Below are 20,446 nucleotides of genomic sequence, written 5' to 3' on the forward strand. Positions count from 1 at the left end.
CTTTGGGTTGTCCACAGGCACAGGTGAACGTGCTCATGAGGCCAGGCTCCCACTTCCCCTTTCTCCCTCACCAGCCTCTCAGAAACAGGAAATCTGACAAATAGCTAATCAAGAAAACACAAAGCACAGAGATGGAGCAAAGGCTGATGTCTGCCCAGTCCCTTATGAAGGAAATCCATATATCCAGAGGTCTCATGGGAAAGCCACAGGAGGCTGAGCAGCCAGTTGAACACTCCTCCAACACTGGGCTCAGATACCATGCAAGGGAGTTAGCCAACTAAATGTATGTAGATTTGTGAAGTAAATTTTTATATCCATACACACCCTTTTAGAAAATTCCAGGCATCCCTCAGTCAGGATCATACAACCTCTGACGGAAGTGGCCTTTTCTGTAACTAGGTTTGGATTGTAAAATGTCCTAGAATGCAGTAAGCACGAACACACAGGTATTTTGGGCGCCCACCATTTCCCACAGCGCTACCCAAAAGCTTCATGGATAGAACCCTCAGCTGCTAGTCTGGAATCATCTCTGCCCAAGTTTGCTTTCAATCTGCCCTTTACTTTTCAAAGTTCAGAAAGTTTACATTGTAACAAACCCCGGCTCGTGAATATAAATCCCGAGGCCATTACTCAGCATTTTAAGGAGGCTAAGCCCTGTGGGGATGAGTAAGTGTGAAACTGGGTGGTGGTGGTGGGGGTTCATCTTCAAGAGTTGGGCTGTTCAGAAGGCCCCGCGCACCGCTGACCACTCCAGCAGCCTTCAAAACCCAATTAAAACATTCCAGTCAAAAGCCTGGAGAGGGACCCGAGTCTCATGTCAGGTTTGGTTTTAGAGGTAAAAATTGAACCCAAGTATTTTTCTGTGCGCGGAGAGAGACCTTTCTCAGCTGGTAGTTATCAACCTCGCCAATTACTACAATAGATTTTTTTGGAGCGCGTTAACCGAGATACATGGGTTCTAGAACTTTCATGTCCGGCCCTGATTTTCAAGAAACCGATTTCCCCGCTTTTTCTTTTCTCGTCCCAGCCTTCGGATAGTGGCCGCGAGGATGGTCCCCTCCGAGTCGGTCCACGCCCCGGCCAATCTGAGCCCGGATGCTAATTAGCTACGCTTCCCTGATGAACACGCCTTTGTCACATGTAGGGCCGGACTACAAGGCCCAGCATGCCTCTCCCCTCCCTGATCAATGAGGGCTTATTTAAATGATCTCTGAGGTCTTGGACCCAGGCCAATCAGCTGTCAGGGCTCATGATAAATCGCAATGCATTATTGATAATAATAATTACTGGGACATGCGCGTTCCGGCCGAAGGGGGGTAAAATTTCCCAACTCCAGGAATTGGTGGCGGAGAGGGGGCAAGGCAGCAGGGCTCTTCCAGGCGCCCCGATGCGCGCACCATGTCGAGGCGCAAGCAGGCGAAGCCCCAGCACATCAACTCGGAGGAGGACCAGGGCGAGCAGCCGCTGCAGCAGCCGAGCCCTGACCTCGCAGAAGCGCCGGCGGCGGAGGAACCGGGTGAGTGCGGCCGCAGCCCCGTCCGTGCGCCCGACTGTTCGTGCGTCCCGGGAGGGCGCTCCCGGCACCGCCGCGCGTCCCGGGAGCAGATCCTGGAATGGGGATTCCGGACGCCGTCCCGGGAAGGGAGGGAAGGAAGGGGGTAGCCTCAAGCTCCCCCCAACCCTGTGCAAGTCCTCCCCCCAGCTTTTTTCTCTCTTATTGTAAAGTTGATCCCGCACTCTCTGCCTCTCTCTCCTCGTCCTTGGTCTCATAATTGGTTTCCCTCGCTTCGATATACAAGCACCCCCCCAACCCCGGTAACTTGGTCTTCCTTCTCCCCCTCTGTCTCTCTCTGGTGGCGCCGCTTTTAAAAGAAAGAGACCCCCCCAAGTCTCCCCACCCTCTCTACTACCCCCTTGGGGGCCTCTGGGGGAGGGACGCACCTCTGGGGGACCCCCCTGGAGGAGGGCGATCTGTTGCACGCGCCCCTCCCAGGCCGAGTGGGGGGAGGGGGCGCGACCTCTCCCCCACCCCCAGGCCGGGGTGCGGGCCACCCGCGCAGAGCAGAGGGCGGGGAAGGCTGCTCGGTTTGGGAGCTTTTATTTTATTTTATTTTTTTGGTAATTTTAGATAATTTGTTTACTGTTTTTTCCTCCTTTCCGCCTTTCCCCCGGGGCTAAGCCTCCTGCTGCCGATCCTCGCCCTAACCTTTCGGGGCCTGACCTCCAGCCATCTTTGATTTCCGACTATCTAAAAATAACCGCGGCCAGCAGGAGGGTGCCGGCCGGGGCCCGGGTGGCGGGTGCGTGGCCATCCCCGCCGGAGCGCACCATCGGTGCTTTATTTACTGATTTTTCTTTTTCTTTTTCCCCTCGAATCCCCCGGCGGCACTGCTCAGCACACGCCCGGGAGGTGAAAGGGGAGAGGTCGGGCTGCGACTGACCCGGCCTGCACCTCCGCGGAGTTCAGGACCTCTCGGCGCGGCCGGGACCTGTGGGCGAGCGCCTTCCCGGCCGGTCTCCACCAGACCCTCGCCCCCTGCCCGCCGGACTGTCGCCGGAGAAATTGGGAACATGGGGGGGGAGGGGCCCCCTGGGCCTCCCGCCCGATTTTTTAGGTCTCGGCGCTGGCTAGGCGCTGCGCGGCAGCAGCGGTCCCTGCGCGCTCCACTTGGGCGCTCCTGCCTCCCCGGGAGCGCGAGCCTACTTTTCCCCAACTTCCCGACTTTATCAAAGTTCAGTGACCCTCCACACTATTGTATTTCCCCCCACCCCCACCTCAGGGCAACTGGAAGGTCATTGCTTGGTCGAGGGAGTGGGTGTGCGTTTTGGGGGCGTCGGAGCATCCCACATAATAGGGCCCGGCAGCTGGGATGGACTCTTTGTGCCTTGGCCAGTGGAGCTGGGCGTGGGGGGGGGTTTGCAGATCGTGGAGTGGCTGGGTCGCCTGGTCCACCTGGAACAAAAGGGTTAACCCTCAGCCCGCCTGCTTCCTCCGGAGAGGAGGGGCGAGCGCCCGGCCCTGACCCCTCCCCTGGTCCTGCGCTGACCTCCCATCCCCCTCCATTTGGGGGTGAGCGCGTAACTTGTGGGTTTTTTGTTGTTGTTGTTTTAAGCCGGTGGTTGGCACTCCACCTGGGGTGTGGAGGGCCAGCATGTTGCAGAAAGGCTTTCGAAATCTCCGCTGCCCGGGGGGTCGCGATTAACCTGGCTGCACCCTGAGGCCGCCGGGCAGGCGCTGCCACCGCGGTTTGGGAAGCCGGTTTTCTGCGGATCACCCGCGGTCCAGGCCGGGTCTCTAGCGCGCTGGCGCCCTCTGGAGACCGGTCCTGTGCGGACCGCGGCGCACACCTGGTGAGTGAGGCCAGCCCGGCCGCAGACACGCACCCCGGGGACCCGCGGGCTCCCAAACTTCTCAGCCAGATCGTGCGCGTGGGAGTCATCTTCGCCAGGAGCTCTCAGAATGCGTTTGCAGAGTCCTCTCATGCGTTCTTAGGAAGAACTTTTTTCTTTCTTTATTTATTTTTTTTTGTAAAATTATTTTAAATGGCTGCGTTTTGTGATCAGTCACAGTGTAGACAGATCTTTCATCGGGAAGATTTTTGGATCCGTCTCGGTCAGTCTGTAGCATACAGTTTTTTGAGCAAGGAAAATGAAATCCGGGCAATAATTAGCAGATCAAAAAATCTGCAGGTGGTCCAGGAGAGGGGGCTTACAGTACTTAAAGGAAAATTAGCATTTTCTCAAAAGCGTTCCAAACGCCCTTTGTGCTAAACTGGATTACAACCTTCAGCTATTACGATTCCCAGGTTTTTAGTAATTTAGCTCCCGTTTCCAGCCTCTATTGACCCGCCTGTGCTGGCTTAGTCAACGTTCCAAGTGAATTTAGAATTCCCCAAAGGGGGAAGGGGCTCTAATTTGCACACGACCTTTTTTATTCATTAAATTGCATGTAAAATGTATTCCCTCACCCTCAATGGTGCTCAGCCACCAGTAAACGATACTTTGTCAGTGGTGTTGGAGGTTAGCAAGCTCCCATCTAAGTTGGGGCCTGGGGAACCATTTTGGGCCGCTGAGGCATGATTCCGAATTTCCCCCTTTAGGATGTAAAGTATCAGATGAGAGTTTGGAGAGAAGGGTTTTGCAAAGAGTAGGATGAACATTCCGTTCTGGGTGTAGCCTGGACTAGTTGGATTATCCTCCTTCCCACCCAGCTTTTGGGTTCTATAGAAACATTTTGTGTGTTGGGATTGTGATAGGCAGTTTTGTTCACTCACTGGAAAGTTAGTGGGAGCTCCTGGGTGGCATGGCTCGGCCCATGGTTTTCCTCCCACTTGACTTTAGCCTTTGATTGAATCCGTGGGGGTGTTTGTTGATGGTGCCGGAGCAGTTGGATCTTCTTGTAAGGGGCAGCCATGATGCTTAAAGCTGATTTGGTTTGGTGACACCCCCCACCCCTCCCCGTCTGTCTTGTGTTGCCAGGTCAGCGTTGTAACCCATACCAGCCTCTAAGGCTAGTGAGGCTCTCTGCTTCTAATTGCTGTGATAGAAGAAAATGCCGCCATATCCGGTCCCCTTTTGATTTTTCAAATTGCCTTCAGAAGCTGTGGGTTATGGGACTCCCAGGAAACAACTCGGAACCAAAACAATTTGGGTTTATTTTGGGGGGGCATGTGATTTGAAAATAGGACTGAATAAGAAATGAATTCAGGAGGTTACCATTGTCACTTTGAGGTATTCTTTTTAACTCTTAAACATGTTAAAGCCTTGGTGCTGGCTGGAGACAGCCTCTCCACCCCCTTGGTCCTTCTAGGGAGAGAGCGATACACCTCTGCTGTGTCTTGGAGTTTGCACGCTTCTTCCAGTTGAGGCCAGAATTGGGGGTGGGAGGAAGTGGTCATTCCTTACCCTTTACCCTTTAAAAATTGAATTATTTATTCAGTGGGCAGAAGAAATCTGACCCATTTCAGACCCTTAGATGTGGCAAGGATCTTTACCCACTGAGCCATCCCTCTGGCTAACCCTTTTACCATCTCTTCTCGGCAGGGCCCCTGAACTTTGTAGGACTGTTTGTAATTTTTGTAGCTGTTGATTTAGTAGGGACTTAATATCGGGTCAAATTTGACCTCTAGCTGTAGATTTCAAGGCTTGCTATATGAGACTGTTTGGGAAAAAAAAATCCTTACAGCTGGGTCAATAACAGTGGAGACATAATTCCTTTTGTTTTTTGGAAGAGATTATCCTGGAGGTAGGGCAGGGTCTAAGATACTGTGTGCTTTAGGTAAGCTGTTCATTGTCATTCTTTTAATACAGGACCAGTAACAGATAAGCCTGAGGCACCAGGCTTTTATCAAGATATACAGATTTTATTTATTTTTTTTTTAGCTGTTTGAGTGTCGCCTGCCAAGGGATTGGCCTCCTGGTTGATTAGCTTTCTTCCTATACAATAGTAAGCGTATTTTCCATCCATCTGGCCAGGATTGAATTGAAGACCCCTGCTGGGTTTACTGCATTCTTCCAACTTACTGGATAACTAGATGGCGCAGAGATAACATTCCTAAAATTCGGGGTGGGGGATGGAAGCCCGGCTTGCCCTTGTTATCCTCGTGGACTTTGCTTCCCCTCAGGTTAACTTAAGCATAGCCAGCAATTGTTCCTAACAGGGTCTTCTTACTCCCTTGGCAAATACTGGTTCCATTATTTGCCGGTAGTGGTATGGATGAGGTAGGGTTTTTTTTTTTTTACAGCCTAAGCAAACAGCGGTTGCAGTTTTCAGTGGGATGTTGCTGGTGCAGAGCCTAGGCTGGGGGAGACTCTTCGGGGCCTGTGTACGTGAAGGCAGTTGCATGCCAGCAGTAAATCACCCTGAGCTGGTGGAGCCTCCTGTCCTCTGCATCCCTTCTCAGCTGAATGGCAAGCATACACAGGGTATCTGGGGGCGAGTGCAGTGACTCATAAACCTCCTATGTTCCCTTTCTTCAAGGCTCTTGAAAATGACAAAGTTGAACCTAGGTTGGCTATTGTTTGTGGCCACTTCTCCCCTAAACAATGCACTCTGAGAACTATTTACATAGTATTTGCATTGCATGTGCGTATGCTAACTCCAGGCGATTAACGTTTGGGGGTTGGAGACACAGCTCAGTGGGAGAGCCCTCTACTAGCTGGTTTGAGGGTTTGGGCTCAATACCCAGTGTGGGGGTGGGGGGGTCAAATCAGAGGGTGCTGGCCAGGACTCTTCAGGGCCTCCAAGTTTGGTGCCTATAGGGTTCATCTCTTTTACCGGAATCAGGGGACTATTGTAATATTGTAGTGTGTACCCCGTTAATAAAATGACAGGTCTGGTATCCTGTCCACCTGTCAACTGCCACTCTTACCCAGAAAATACAAGAGCCGTAGTACCCTGTAAGAGCATTTGTAGTTTCTGGTTTTGACAGTCTTTGGGTCCTGGGTTTGTTTTGTTTGTTTGTTTCTCTTGTTTCTCCTTGGCTGTTCTGTACTCTCTGTAGACCAGGCTTGCCTCAAACTCGCTTCAATCCGCTTGTTTCTGCCTCCCTGAGTGCTGGGATTAAAGGTGTGTACCGGCAGGCCCTGCTGTGGATTAGAATTAGTCTGGCCTAGTACCATAATCTTGTAATTAATACCGATAACGTGGGAAGCTGAGGCAGGAGGCTTGCCAGGAGAGTGGGGTCAGCCTGAGCTACACTGTAAGTTCAAAGACAGCCTAGGCTACATAGCTAGACCTCCTCTCAAAATGAAATTTAAAAATGGCTTCCTTCAGCCATGTAGTGGTGGTGCACAACTTTAATCCCAGTGGTGGGGGCAGGCGGAGCTCTGAGGCCAGCCTGGTCTAAGAGTGACAGCCAGTTATACAGAGAAACCCTGTCTCAAAATACCAGAAAAGGGCCAGCTGCCTGGTATGAACAAGGTCAGCAAACTTGATGCTAACATTTCATGAGGGGTGAAGCAATAAGTGAGAAACGGAAAAAACCCTCCAGAAATTGGTGTACTGTTTTAAGAAATAGCTCAGGTTACTTGATTCTTGCTGAGCCTCAATTCTGCACCTGCAAAATGGGTTCAAAGATACTTCTTAAATTGCCTCACTACAAAGGTGGCAGTATGGTGTGGTTACCGTTGGAGAATGCTTTGTCCCCCTCTCTCTCAGGCAGGGTTTCTCTATGTAGCCTTGGCTGTCCTGGAACTCACTGTAGACCAGCCTGGCCTCAGATCCACCCGCCTCTGCCTCCCCATCGCTGGGATTAAAGGTGTGCGTCATAACGTCTGCTTTGGCCTTTTAAAGGCAGATGATGACGGTGTCCAGTTGGTAGAGTGCCGACCCAGAATGTGCGAAGCTGAGCTGGGGTCTGTCTCCAGCCCTGTGGGAAACTTACCCAGATGTGGTGTTGCATGCATCCCTTAGGCCCCTAAGGGGCTGGAAACTGGAGATCAGAAGTTCAAGGTCACCTGGACACATGCAGTGGGAGAATGGACTTACCCATCCCCGAAAAAAAGTGAAATGGAGTGGGCATTGGTTGTTTCCGAGTTTCTGCCTGAGGTGGGAAGGCAGAACGGACGGAGAGACTGACCTCCCCGGAAGCACTCTTCTCCTGCCGCCCTGTCCTGCGATGGTGACACGTTACATGCCTATTAATTCCAGCAGTTGCAGGCTAAACTCCGGATTTGAAGCCAGCCTGGTCTACAGAGTGAGTTCCAGGACAGCCAGGGCTACACAGAGAAACCCTATCACAGCAAACAAACACAAACAAAAAAGTGCCTTCCCAAAAGCACCCATAAAGAGTTTTCTAGAAAAATCTCAGGCTCCCAGACCTCTTGTAGGCAATCTGGTTCCCTTTCCTGTAGACATTTATGCCTTTACACACCCACACCCTGTCCAGCTTGTTTCCTGCCTTTCAAAGATTCCTCTCCTAAAAATTCCTGGGCAAAGCCTCAAGTGCTGGAATATTCTACAATCCAGGTTGAGGCAGAGGCTTAACAGGTTTGAGGCCGCCCTGGCTGTGGTGAATTGGGGGCCAGTGTGGCCTGTGAAACCGCAGTCCACACAGTAAAAACTAGAGATGACAAAGATTTGTTTTTTTTTCCTTCTTGTGGGGGTGCGGGCTCGGCACCATGAGCGATGCTGAAGAGCGAGTCTTCTGTAATTTTTCTGGTGTACTTTTTATTTACGTGGAAACTCGGTGTAGACCGAGAGCTGTCAGTATTTCTTTTAGTGTGGGGAAGCGCTGCAAACACTGGAGTTGCTGAGGCAGAGAGTAAAATCTGGTCAGAGCTGCATGGAGAGGCTGCAAACGTGCTTCACACGGGACTATCTGTTCCTGGGTGGGGGGTGGTTCGTTCTATTTATTTTTCATTTTTTGAGATAGGGTTTCTCTGTGTAGCCCCTGCCGTCCTGGAAGTCTGTAGCAAGGCTGGCTTTGAACTTGGAGATCCACGCTCCACTTCCCTCTGCCTCCCGGGTGCTGAGATTAAAGGCATGCACTACCTCAGAACAGCTGATTATCTTATTATTTGTATTTTTTTGCTTCCTGGATGTTCGCACCTGGTTGGTACTTGAGGGTGTCAGATCTCCTTGAACTAGAGTTACAGTTCTGAGCACCTGTGTACATGCTGGGAATTGAACCCTGCTCCTCTGGAGGAATAGCAACTGGTCTTTGCTGAGCCACCTGATGCTCGGGTCTTGACATAGTATTGACTGAGGAGCGAGGTGGTTGAGCTGAGTCCTCTGCACAGCAGGACTGTCCTGAAAGTTGTGAGACAGGTCTCCATGTCAGCGTAGCCCAGGTTGAAGATAGGAGCCTGTCATTACAGGTTACCAGCTTACATCCTAATTTAAAAAATGTTTTTGATACTGTGTCATGACCTTAAACTTCTGATCTTTTGCCTGTTTAGTGCTGGTCTTGCAGGAGGGTATAGTCACAGGACTTTTTATTTTGTCCTGGGGGTGGAATCCAGGTGTGTGCTCCGTGGGGGGGGGGCTCCCCGCATGCCAACTAAACCATATCTCCCAACTTTTTTGTTTTGTTTTGAGACAGCCGTGTCTCTTAGCCCTCACTGCCTCTGCCTTTCTTGTGCTGGGATTAAAGTGTTCCTGTTCCATGGCTTCCTAGCCGCAGTATCCCTTGTCCTCTAGACTTTCCTGTACAGCTGAGGGGGGGAAAATAATTGCAGTCGTAGGACGTGTCTGTACTAGGGAAAGACCTAACGTGGGGTTCCTAGCCTCCCTCTCCTCCCACCCCGTGTGTGGTGAGAACTGCTGAGTAACGCTTGGCATGACTTGAAGGCACCGAGGGCCTAGTGACATCCCATAAGGACTTTATTGTTATCTCTGGCATATGAGTGCTTTACCTGAGGGTGGGTGTGTGTACGTACGGATGTATCCTGTACATGCAGTGCCCACAGGTGAGAAGAAGGCATTAGATGCCCTGGAACCGGACTTACAGACAGTTATAGAGTACCACATATGGGTGTTAGGAATCAAACCTGGGTCCAGCGCAAGAGCAGTGAGTGCTCCTAGCCAGTGAGCCATCTCTCCTGCCCCCTGATAAACACTCTTAAGACGTAAGTCTAGTCCGTGGAACTTGGTGCCTTGGCAGTCTGATATTTAGGGCTACTGTCGCTCTTCAGCCACGCACACCTCATACAGGCAAGTCTATCCTATCACTGGGTCCAAAATCAGTAACAACTGAGAATTACGGCTGTACTAGATTGACCTCGGCAGCCACATCAGTCACAAACCCAGACTTTGCTGGGATGCAGAGCCATGCTAGGTGCTTCCCTGAGGTGTGAGACCCCTGTCCCTCACGTGTGCATCCTGCACGGGGGAGGAGGAGGTGCTGGAGATCAGTCTGTCCTGTGTAAGACTCAGAAAGCAATAATGCAGATTCAGTCCAGGCCTGTAGGCTAGCTTAGCTGGTTAGGGCACAGCTCTTACAAGTTGTCCTCTGACTTCCGTACATGGGCTAGCATAAGCAAATGCATCCATGTGGCCTCAGGAGACAAATAAGTAATGGGAGGAAGGACTCAGGACACAGTCCTGACTGTGCCTGTCTCTTGAAGGCACTCTCTAAATGTTGAGAAGACCATATAGACCAGGCCTAACTTAATCTTCTGTACTTAGAGTCTTAATGAGTTGAACGGTAGCAGATGGAAGATTCTTCTCAGATTCACCCCGTGTACAGTGTTCTATATTCTAGGCGAGTGTGTATGTAGTTACCGCTGAGAACCTCTTGCGTGCTAGCTAGGCAAGCTCTTCAACCGCTGAGCTGTATCCCCGAGTCCAGCCAGACCCAACGCATTACCCAGCTGGCCTTTAGAGGCCAGGTCTCAAAGGCCTGGAACTTGCTTTGTATACCAGGCTCATCTTGAACTCCCAGAGATCTGGCTACCTACCTCAGTCTGCCTCCCAAGTACTATGGTGAGAGGCCCCCAAGGCCCAGCTGCCAGGCTGCCACGCTGCCTGCGGCGAACTGTGGAATTCTTTTTTTCCTTCTGCCTCAGCCTCCCAGGTCCCTGATACCACAGGCCTGCCTAATCTGGAATGGATTGATGTTGTCTTCTTAGCACCTGTAAACCTCTGTCATCCCTGGGTTGATGGATGCTCCCCTGGTTTGGATGTAATTTACTCAATGCCATTTTGCTTGGGTGGTGGAGATCAGGTAGGGTTGGACCCAGTTCTGATGTCCTTGGTGTTGGCCTCTACAAGCCAACACTGAGGGAGGCCCGGGATTTGATGGGTTAATCTAACAGACCGTGTTGTCGGGTGTGGTAGCACATGGCTGTAATCCTAGCACCTGGGAGGCTGAGGTAGGCTTGATGTGAATTCAGTGCTAACCTTGGCTATATATAAAGGAAGATCCTGTAATAAAATAGCTTTGTTTCCCGTATTGCTGTAGCAAGCTACCGCAAGTTGGATGGGTTGAAAACAGTCATTGAGTCTCACACTGTGGAAGGTCTGAATTTAGGTGCCAGGGTTCCTCCGCAATTCTCTGCGAAACTGATGGAGTTCCTATGGGTCCAGCATCGGATGGTTTTTTGCGAAGCCACTTGACTCCCTCCCTGTCTTGGCTTGGGTTTTGTGAGGTCCTGTTTGTTCTCTGAAGCTGTGTCTCACGGGTCCCTATTCGTCCTCGTAGAATGATGCTAGACACTTGAGTTTGAGACCCAGCTTAACGTGTGCCAAAGCTCCCTATCCAAGCCAGGCGCGGTAACAGACTCATAATCCCAGCACTCTGGAAGTAGAGGCGGGGAGGGGTTAGGAGTTCAAAGCCAGCGTCTGCTACAGAGCAGGTTTAGGACTGCCTGAGCTAAGTGAGACCCTAAAAAAGATTCCATTCGGATAAAGTCACGTGAATAGACAGGCATGGGGTGTGAAGCTTGCTTGTGTCCTCTAGGGAGACATAATTCCCCTTATGCCCTGTTTAGATCACTCAGGCTGTAGGGGTCTTGGTGTCCCTTATCTATATGGCCTTCTTGAATCAGGACAGCAGGTGATAATGGAGACCTGTCTGTCATTGCATGTCACTGTTAGTCACTCCATCCCCTTTCAGGGCAGAGTGCTCACCTTGTTCTCTCCCTTCTTCATAGGCGCTCCAATGAGCTCCCCAGGGAATGGCAATGAAGTGGCAGAGGACACAGCCCTGGTGAAGCGGCCACGGCGGGAGGAGACCCACGTCTGTGAGAAGTGCTGTGCTGAGTTCTTCAGTCTCTCTGAGTACATGGAACACAAGAGAGCTTGCACTAAGAATCCTCCTGTCCTCATCATGAATGATGGCGAGGGGCCAGTGCCTGCAGAGGACTTCCCCAGAGCCGTCCTGAGCCACCAGCCGGACAGCCCAAGCCATAAGGACAGTCACCAGGACAACGGTGGCAGCTCAGGGGACCTGAAGGAGAAGCTGGGCACGGATTCCCTCCTGTACTTAAAGACAGAGGCCGCCCTGCCCCCGACGCCCCAGGACATAAGCTATATACCCAAAGGCAAAGTGGCCAACACCAATGTGACGCTGCAGGCGCTCCGTGGCACCAAGGTGGCGGTGAACCAGCGGAGCGCCGACGCCCCCTCGGCTCCCGTGTCGGCCGCCCACAGCATCCCCTGGGTCCTGGAGCAGATCCTGTGCCTGCAGCAGCAGCAGCTCCAGCAGATCCAGCTCACGGAACAGATCCGCATCCAGGTGAACATGTGGGCCGCCCACGCCCTGCACTCTGGAGTGGCGGGTGCAGACACCCTGAAGGCCTTGAGCAACCACGTGTCGCAGCAGGTGTCCGTGTCCCAGCAGGTATCCGCAGCCGTGGCCCTGCTCAGCCAGAAAGCCTCAAGCCCGGCTCTGTCTCTAGATGCCTTGAAACAAGCCAAGCTACCTCATGCCAGTGTCCCCTCCACAGCAAGCTCGTTGTCCGCAGGGTTCACCCCCTTCACCCTGAAGCCTGATGGGACTCGGGTTCTCCCCAACTTCATGTCTCGCCTCCCGGGTGCCCTGCTACCTCAGACCCCGGGCTCTGTGCTCCTCCAGAATCCCTTCTCCGCGGTGCCGCTTGACCCGTCCAAGAAAGGAAAGGGGAAGCCCCCAAACATCTCCGCCTCGGCGCTGGATGTCAAGGTCAAGGATGAGGCTACCCTCGGCAGGCACAAGTGTAAGTACTGTAGCAAGGTTTTCGGGACCGATAGCTCCCTGCAGATCCACCTCCGCTCCCACACCGGAGAGAGGCCTTACGTGTGCTCCGTCTGTGGTCACCGCTTCACCACCAAGGGCAACCTCAAGGTACACTTCCATCGACACCCTCAGGTGAAGGCCAACCCTCAGCTGTTTGCCGAATTCCAGGACAAAGTGGCAGCAGGCACCGCTCCCCCCTACGCACACTCTGTCTCCGTCCCTGTAGATGAATCGAGTCTCTCTGTAGACAGCGAGCCTGTCCCTGTCGTGGGAACCCCTTCCCTAGGGCTACCTCAAAAGCTTGCCTCAGGGCCTAACTCCAAGGACCTCGTCGCTGGCTCCCTGCCCAACGAAATGCAGCCAGGGCCCTCTCCGGAAAGTGAGGTGGGACTCCCGCAACTCGGGGTGGGGCTGATGCATAATCCCCCGAGGGTTGGGGCCTTCCAGGGGAGCGGGAACCCGGAGTCGGGGTCGGAGACCCTGAAATTGCAGCAGCTGGTGGAGAACATTGACAAGGCCACTACTGACCCCAACGAGTGCCTCATCTGTCATCGCGTCCTCAGCTGTCAGAGCTCCCTCAAGATGCATTACCGAACCCACACCGGGGAGAGACCATTCCAGTGCAATATCTGTGGCCGGGCGTTCTCCACCAAAGGCAACCTGAAGACACACCTCGGAGTTCACCGAGCCAACACAGCCATAAAGACACAACACTCGTGCCCCATCTGCCAGAAGAAGTTCACCAACGCTGTCATGTTACAGCAGCATATCCGAATGCACATGGGCGGCCAGATCCCCAACACGCCCCTGCCGGAGAGTCCCTGTGACTTTACAGGTCCGGAGCCCGCGGCCATGAGCGAGAATGGCGGTGCCAGTGCCGCCACCGCCGCCACCTCTCAGGAAGATGTGATGGAAGGGATCGAAGCAGAGGAGGTCTGTTCCCAGGATGTCCCCAGTGGTATCTCCAAGGTCTCCTCCACAACAGTCCCCAGCACCCACCTGGCGTCGCCCCCTCTGGGTTTTTCTGTGATGGCTCCCGTGGATGCTCCGGGGAAAGGGCCTCTTCCTTTGGGCCTGCAGCGGCAGAGCAGCCGAGAAAACGGTTCCGTGGAGAGTGACAACTGCCTGACCCATGACTCGTCCTCGCTCATGGCGGACCAGCTCGTGGGTGACCAGGACTGTCAGAGCCGAAGCCCCGATACCACACAATCTGTGTGCTACCAGCCCGTGTCCCCTGCCAGTAGCCAAGCGGGAAGTGTCAAGTCTCCTGAGGGTCACAAGGCTGAGGGCGTCGAAAGCTGCCGCATCGACACTGAAGGTGATGAAGCTTTGGATTTCACTTAATGTCCCTTTTGGGCTCAAAGGCCACCAGGAAAGGAGCCTGGGTTGAACTTGACAGTTTGACCTGAAGCAGCTTCTTTAGGGCAGTTACCTATCCTGTCCTTCCAGGTAGAGGGATCTGATAACTGCCTTCATTCTGGCACCCCGTAGGCTCTGTTTGTTGTGGGTCATGCAGGTTGAGTGTGGGCAGCATTTTTTTTTTTTTTTTTTGACCCCTTGAGGATATGGTTGATGGATAGGGTGATGTTAGTGATATCACAGAAAGTGTGACTGGAGAAGAAGGAAGTGTTTGGATCATAAAAACTGAGCAATAGTTGCTTGATTCGGAGACCCTACTATGAAGGAGAGTTCACCTATGAAGCTCAAATTGTAGATGCATCAGTTTAGGTGTCTGTTGATCCAAAACACCTCAGAATCCAAGAGAATGCCGAGGTGTGGCTTAAAGGCAACTTAGCTCTCTTGTGCTGGAATTCCAACTGTGGGCATCTTTACTCTGACAGCCCCCTCGCTTCCATCCTTTTGCTTTTTTTGTTTGTTTGTTTGTTTGTTTGTGGTGTTTTTGGTTGATGGTTTTTATTTTTATTTTCTTTTTGAGTAGGGTTTCACTTTCTGTGTAGTCCAGGGTAACTTCAAACTTAAGATCAGCCTGCCCCCCGCCTCTTTAAGTGCTGGAGTTGAAGGCATGCACCACCATATATGGCTTTTTTTCAGGGGTTGGCAGAGGATACCGGCTTGAATTCATGTACAGTCCAGGCAAGCCTTGAACCCCAGATCCCCCTGCCTCAACCTCCTAAGTAGTGGGAGCAATAAGTCGGAACCCTAAAGGTGGTATCTTATGCTGAGGCTTAGATGTTACCAGCACACAGATTTCTATGTTATCCATACTTCAGACCATAAAAAAGGTAAATATTCTTAAGTGTTTCTGAGTCTTTGTTTTCTCTGTAAATGAGAACTCAGAGGCCAGGCTGGTGGGTTACGCATTTGAGTAACGATCTGAGTTGAGGTGTCTGTACCAGAACCCGTTCGTGAAGACCATGCTGGGATGTGCTTATAGCTCTCGTTGGCTGGTGGTAGGCTGGCTGATTCCTAAATTCAGTGGCCCATAGCCTAGTCCACTTGGTGATGATTCTAGGCCCCTGAGAGACCCTGTCTCAAAAGAGGTGATAAGTAAGTTTGAATTTCTCCCCATCTCCGTGTTAGGTCGCCCCGGCATCCCATCAACGTTCATCCGAGCCCAGCCCACCTATGTCAAAGTTGAAGTTCCTGGCACCTTTGTGGGACCCTCGGGCATGACGCCTCTGCTGGCGTCGCAGCCACGCCGACAGGCCAAGCAGCACTGCTGCACAAGGTGTGGAAAGAACTTCTCGTCTGCCAGCGCCCTTCAGATCCATGAGCGGACGCACACGGGAGAGAAGCCCTTCGTGTGCAATGTCTGCGGGCGTGCCTTCACCACCAAAGGCAACCTGAAGGTGGGTTCCCACAGCTGTTGGTGAGCTGGTTGACCGGTGCGTGACAGCACGCATCCATCCATCCAGTCCATGGCATCCCAGTCTCAGAGACCCTGTTTTTTTAAAAAAGGGGGTTCTGGGGCTTGGGGTGCTGTCAGGGTAACATTCATAGGCTCTAGGCTCTAGCCAGAGCCACCACCAAAAGAAAAGAACCCGATGTGGTAATCACACCTTCAATCCTAGCACTGGGGTGGGAGAGGAGAGTGCTTCTCCGAGTCCATCCTCGTCTACACCGTGAATTCCAAGACAGCCAGGGCTATATACATAGATGTGTCTCAAAACAAACAAACAAACAAACAAACAAAAAAGAGGACCTGAGTTCAGTTCTCAAGACCTGTGTACGACCGCTCACAGCACTCAGTGTTGCTGGGGAGGTAAGAGTCTGTGTGATCTCCAGCACTACCAAAACAACAAACCTTAAGACTCCGACACATTGGTGCTGGGCTGTAGCTAGGCTGGCAGTGCTTGACAGAAAGCCCTCAGGACATCTTCTAAACCAGGCTTGGTGGTTCTCCTTTGAGGTAAAGGCAGGGGCCAGGGAGAGCCAGTATTCAGTGTCAGTCTCAGGTAGGCGATACTCTGTCTCTTTGTTTGTTTGTTTTTGTTGTAGTCCCCTGTTGTGGTCACCCCCACCCCCAGACAGGGTTTCTCTGTGTAGCCTTGGCTATCCTGTAACTGGCTCTGGAGACCAGGCTGACCTCGACTCAGAAATCCCCACGTCTCTTAAAAAGTTGGCTAGAACATCAGGATAGGAACTGAGATTGCCTTAAATCAGAAGTAAAAAGGCTTACTCAGCCCAGTGGCCCTGCGTGGGTGTTGGGAGTGCTTTCTTTGTTGAGGGGTCTGAACAAGTGAGTGATGCCTTGCGCCTTGGTCTTCTTGGCAGCTAGGGATGTTGGCCAAATGGATTTCGTGTCCTGGAGATGAACGTCGTGCTTCCTGGGATGCCAGGTGTGCATCGGGCATGCCTTGCCCAGCAGCTGCTAGCTTAAGGATGCTAGTGAGAGCGTGCCTGAGAGGTCTGCACTGCACAGGAGCCTGGCCTGAGGAGGCTTTTGAAAGTCAGCCAGGAAGATAGCTCAGTGGTTAAGAGCACATGCTGCTCTTGCGGAGGGTCTGTGTTTCATTGCCAGCACCCATGTTTAATGGTTTTAGCAACTGCTAGTAATTCCAGCTTTGGGGGAATCTGATGCCTCTGGCCTCCATGTTTACCTGTATATACAATGTGCATGCGCGCGCACGCACACGCACACGCACACACACACACACACACACACCCATGTAAGAGAATAAAAGGTAAAGGGCTTCTCTGTGTAGCCCTGGCTGTCCTAGAACTCACTCTGTAGACCAGGCTGGCCTCAACTCTGAGATCTCCTGCCTCTGCCTCCCAAGCATGGAGACTAAAGGTGTGCGCCACCACTGCCTGGGAAAAGATTGATTTTAAGAGGGCAGTGGTGGTGGCCCCCTCCCGATCCCGTGCATACATAAACATGTTCTCAACAGTACAGGTCCTGAACTTACTGTTTTCTGGCTTACGGACTCAAGGTCTCCCTGTAGCCCTGTCTGCTCTCCTGCCTCACTCTCATCACTTGACCACCACCCCTGGCACGAAGCCCAACTTGTAAGAGTCAAAGGAAGGGACCGTAAAGGCTGGGTGATGCACAATCTGATGAAGGTTGACCTGGGCTTGCCAGCAAGCAGGGACTCTCTGAAATCCTCTCTGTGCTGTATCCCCTCTCCCTGCATAGGTCCACTACATGACCCACGGGGCCAACAACTCCGCCCGTCGGGGCAGGAAGCTGGCCATAGAGAACACCATGGCCGTGCTGGCATCCGAGGGGAAGAGAGTCTCCGAGATGTTTCCCAAGGACCTTCTGCCCCCCTCGGTGAGTGTGGACCCTGCCACGTGGAACCAGTACACCAGCGTCCTCAATGGGGGTCTGGCCATGAAGACCAACGAGATCTCTGTGATCCAGAGTGGGGGCATCCCCGCCCTGCCCGTGTCCCTGGGGGCCAGCTCAGTGGTGAGCAGCGCCACGCTCTCCAAGCTGGACGGCTCCCAGACCAGCGGGAGCGGGAGCGTGGAGAAGCCGGCAGTTCCCGACAGCGTGGCCAAGCACCAGTTCCCTCACTTCCTGGAGGAAAACAAGATCGCGGTCAGCTAAGGCGGAAGAGGAGGCCAGTGGGAGTGAGATGCTAGAGTCTGCATTACTGTTTAGTTTGCCTAACCTGTCTCCTCCTCTCCCCCCACAACCCCTCCTTTTTTTCCTCTTCCTGGTGTGCAAGCGATGTTTACGCTTGCGACCACAGCCTTGGGCCATCCTACAATCACGGTTGTTGCTTTGCTGCTTTCCAAAAAGAAAGAAAAGAAATAAGTAAAACAAAAACAAGGAAAATTGAAAAACAGAAAAAAAAACAAAACAAAATCAAAAACCAAAAAAAGAAAAAAGAAAACCAGACCTTTCTTTTTTTTTTTTTTTTAATATAAACATTTTTGTAAAGAAGCGGGTTTTGAAAAATAGCTTTTGGGACAAACTGTATACTAGAAGCTTCGTGTGACCTCGTGGCTGTTTCCAAAGACTGTCGCCTGTTTCGGAGTGAAACAGTTGGGACTCCTTGGACCATGGTGGAAGTGACAGCTACTCACCCTGCCCAGGGTGAAGGTGCCGTGAACTTCCGTGGTGACTAATGCGGGTAAAATGGACATCTGTGTAGGGACCTGGTTTATATGCCTCCCAACCCTGAACTCATCTTTTTTTTTTTTTTGAATGTACTTTAAGAGAGAAGAAGAAACCCTAGAAAACTAAGGTGGTCCAATCAGCCCTCTCCCTTCAACCTTACGTTACAGCCGTTGGTGGGACGCCTTCCATAAACGACCTGGGCCCTGGGGACCCCACGGCATATCCTGCTGCTTATTTAAACAGCCTAGAGCCCCCCCTTGAGCGTGCCTCCTACTCCCCACATCTCCCACAAACCACCTTCTTCCCAGACCCCAGAGTGGGTGGGCACCTCAGGGGATTTTACAAGCGGGTCTTCAGTGCCCGACGTGTTGAAAAATGCACGCTCCTTGTTCGGGGGAAGCTCCTGGCGTGGCTAGGAGGCCCTCCTCAAAGCTGCATGTACATACTGTCTTCTTTTCTCTGTCATTGCTGTTTCTTTATCCCAAGTCCTGAAGGTTTCCACACCCCTTGTCCCTCCCTCTGCCACTAGGAAGCATTGAGACAGGCCAGTCTTGGATGTGAGGGCTTTAATTTATCTACCTCAGTTATTTTTATTTTTGTAGTCAAAAAAAAAAAAAGTCTCTATTTTGCTATTTTTGTGACCACCAAAGTATTTCCAGGTCTTAAACCTAAGAGCTAATGTACTGGTGAGTGGGGCTGGGTGATAAGTCTTCATGCTTAGTTCTGTGCCCTTTGTTTTTAATTGCAGTTCTGTGTGTGTAATGATTTTGAACAGCTGTTGTAACAGTGTCTTGATGGTTCAGTGAGGAAGGAGAGACTTAACTTCTCCAGCTCCTGGGTAGACAGTTCTTCCTGCCCTGTTGAAGGCCTTTGCCAAAATGGAGGTGGAGACGAACGGTCCATCGGAGTCTCCTCTCTTTGTTCTTGCACCTGATTTTAGGATCCAAACTTTTTGTTGTTCTTTGCCAAGTTGTGCCTTTCCTTCTGGGATTGTAAGTGAACCCTGCGTGAAGGTGTTCGCCCGTTTGCCTGTTCACCTGTTTACACTGTGAAGTGGGTATTGTTACAGAGAACACACCAGCCGTGGCTTGCTCACACCCGTGAATGAATGTGTGGACTATGCTGTAGTTTTACCTGCTGATGCTGTCTGTCTGAAAATAAACTGAATGTTTTCCCCACCACCACCACGTCTGTGTGTAAGTTTTTCTGGTATGTTCTGCTCCCAAGAGTCAAGAAAGACTTTGTTTCTTGTGGTTAGGGGTTTGTCCTGGACCTGTGGGGTGGGGTTGCAAGGGGAAGTCAACCGGGCTGCTTGGCCCTCCTTTTCCCGGGTCTCATTCTTGGAGTGCTTATGTGTTTATGATTCATTCATACTTAACTCTTGGTCCTGATGGACACACCCCGGCACTTTCACTTGATCGGGACTGGGAACTTCTGGTTCCAGGCGTTGCTTGGTAATTGGGGTGGGGATGGGGTTGGTGATGTCTTAGGAGCTGCTTTGTGATCTCGCATTATGCTCAGAGGTGGATTATGCTCAGAGGTGGCGTTCTTTGGTGTCCTTTAAGGAGCCGGGGCTTTTGCTAGTAGATGCTCATCCCTTTAGCTTTTCAGAGCTGTGAGGTCAGCTAGTCTTGCCTAAAAGGAAATTGCTGTAGGTTGTGCTTTTGACTATCATGCAAAGTCTAATCAGCAAAATAAGGCTTTGGCAGTAAAGTGTGTCAAAGGCTGTCCCAAAGGATGGTAACTTGTACTTTCACCTTATGAATAAGGCCCTGGGGTAAACAGTCCCCAGCATAGTGAACCAGAGTAAGGCTTTAAAAACTGGGAATCCTGCATTCTAATGCTAAAAGGCGTTTGACCTTTTTTGGGAGAAAAATGAACTTCCAACAAATTGGACTTCTCCTATCTGCGTTCTCCGCCCTCCAGCCCTCAAGCTAGGTGGAACACTCCAAATGACATGCTCGCAGGTATGTTGAAATGAATTTACAAACTGAATGGAAGCCCAGCTAACCCCCACAGGGCAGGCCCTCAGCAGGTGGAAACGTCTGCATTTCCATTATAGCCCTGGATAGCAAAACGGCTCAAAGCGAATCAGGTCAAGGTCATCCTGAAGAGTGGACGTCCAGACTTTTCTCCAGGCCTCCGCTGACCTTCCAGGAGATTCCCCGCCAAGAAGCAGTTTCTTTTCCTGTTGACTGTAGTGTCTCGCGTCTCAGTCCCTGGACAGCTCAAGCCCTCGGTGCGCCACTGAGATAGG

At 51.8% G+C, this 20,446-nt stretch overlaps 1 protein-coding gene across 5 annotated transcripts; it reads left to right on the forward strand.

The window, feature by feature from the left end:
* Positions 1-1,398: 1,398 nt before the first annotated feature.
* Sall4 (spalt like transcription factor 4) lies at positions 1,399-17,782 on the forward strand. Of its 5 annotated transcripts, none has more exons than XM_021634850.2 (4): positions 1,399-1,525; positions 11,596-13,977; positions 15,201-15,469; positions 17,257-17,782. In XM_021634850.2, exons 1-4 carry the CDS (start codon positions 1,399-1,401, stop codon positions 17,671-17,673), a joined length of 3,195 nt encoding a protein of 1,064 aa, XP_021490525.1. In that variant the 3' UTR covers positions 17,674-17,782. The 5 variants fall into 5 exon arrangements, with proteins under 5 accessions (XP_021490525.1, XP_021490527.1, XP_021490526.1 ...); XM_021634852.2 differs by having other exon boundaries at positions 11,596-12,639; XM_021634851.2 differs by having other exon boundaries at positions 1,399-1,516.
* Positions 17,783-20,446: the final 2,664 nt, after the last annotated feature.

The sequence above is a fragment of the Meriones unguiculatus genome, chromosome 4 (assembly GCF_030254825.1).
Source record: "Meriones unguiculatus strain TT.TT164.6M chromosome 4, Bangor_MerUng_6.1, whole genome shotgun sequence".
In the NCBI taxonomy this organism is placed as follows: Eukaryota; Metazoa; Chordata; class Mammalia; order Rodentia; family Muridae; genus Meriones; species Meriones unguiculatus.

Coding starts and splice junctions, on each gene's coding strand:
- Sall4 (XM_021634850.2), top strand. CDS start 1,399: ATGTCGAGGCGCAAGCAGGCGAAGCCCCAGCACATCAACTCGGAGGAG. Junction 13,978..15,200: donor CTGCCGCATCGACACTGAAG/GTGATGAAGCTT, acceptor TCTCCGTGTTAG/GTCGCCCCGGCATCCCATCA. Junction 15,470..17,256: donor CCACCAAAGGCAACCTGAAG/GTGGGTTCCCAC, acceptor CTCCCTGCATAG/GTCCACTACATGACCCACGG.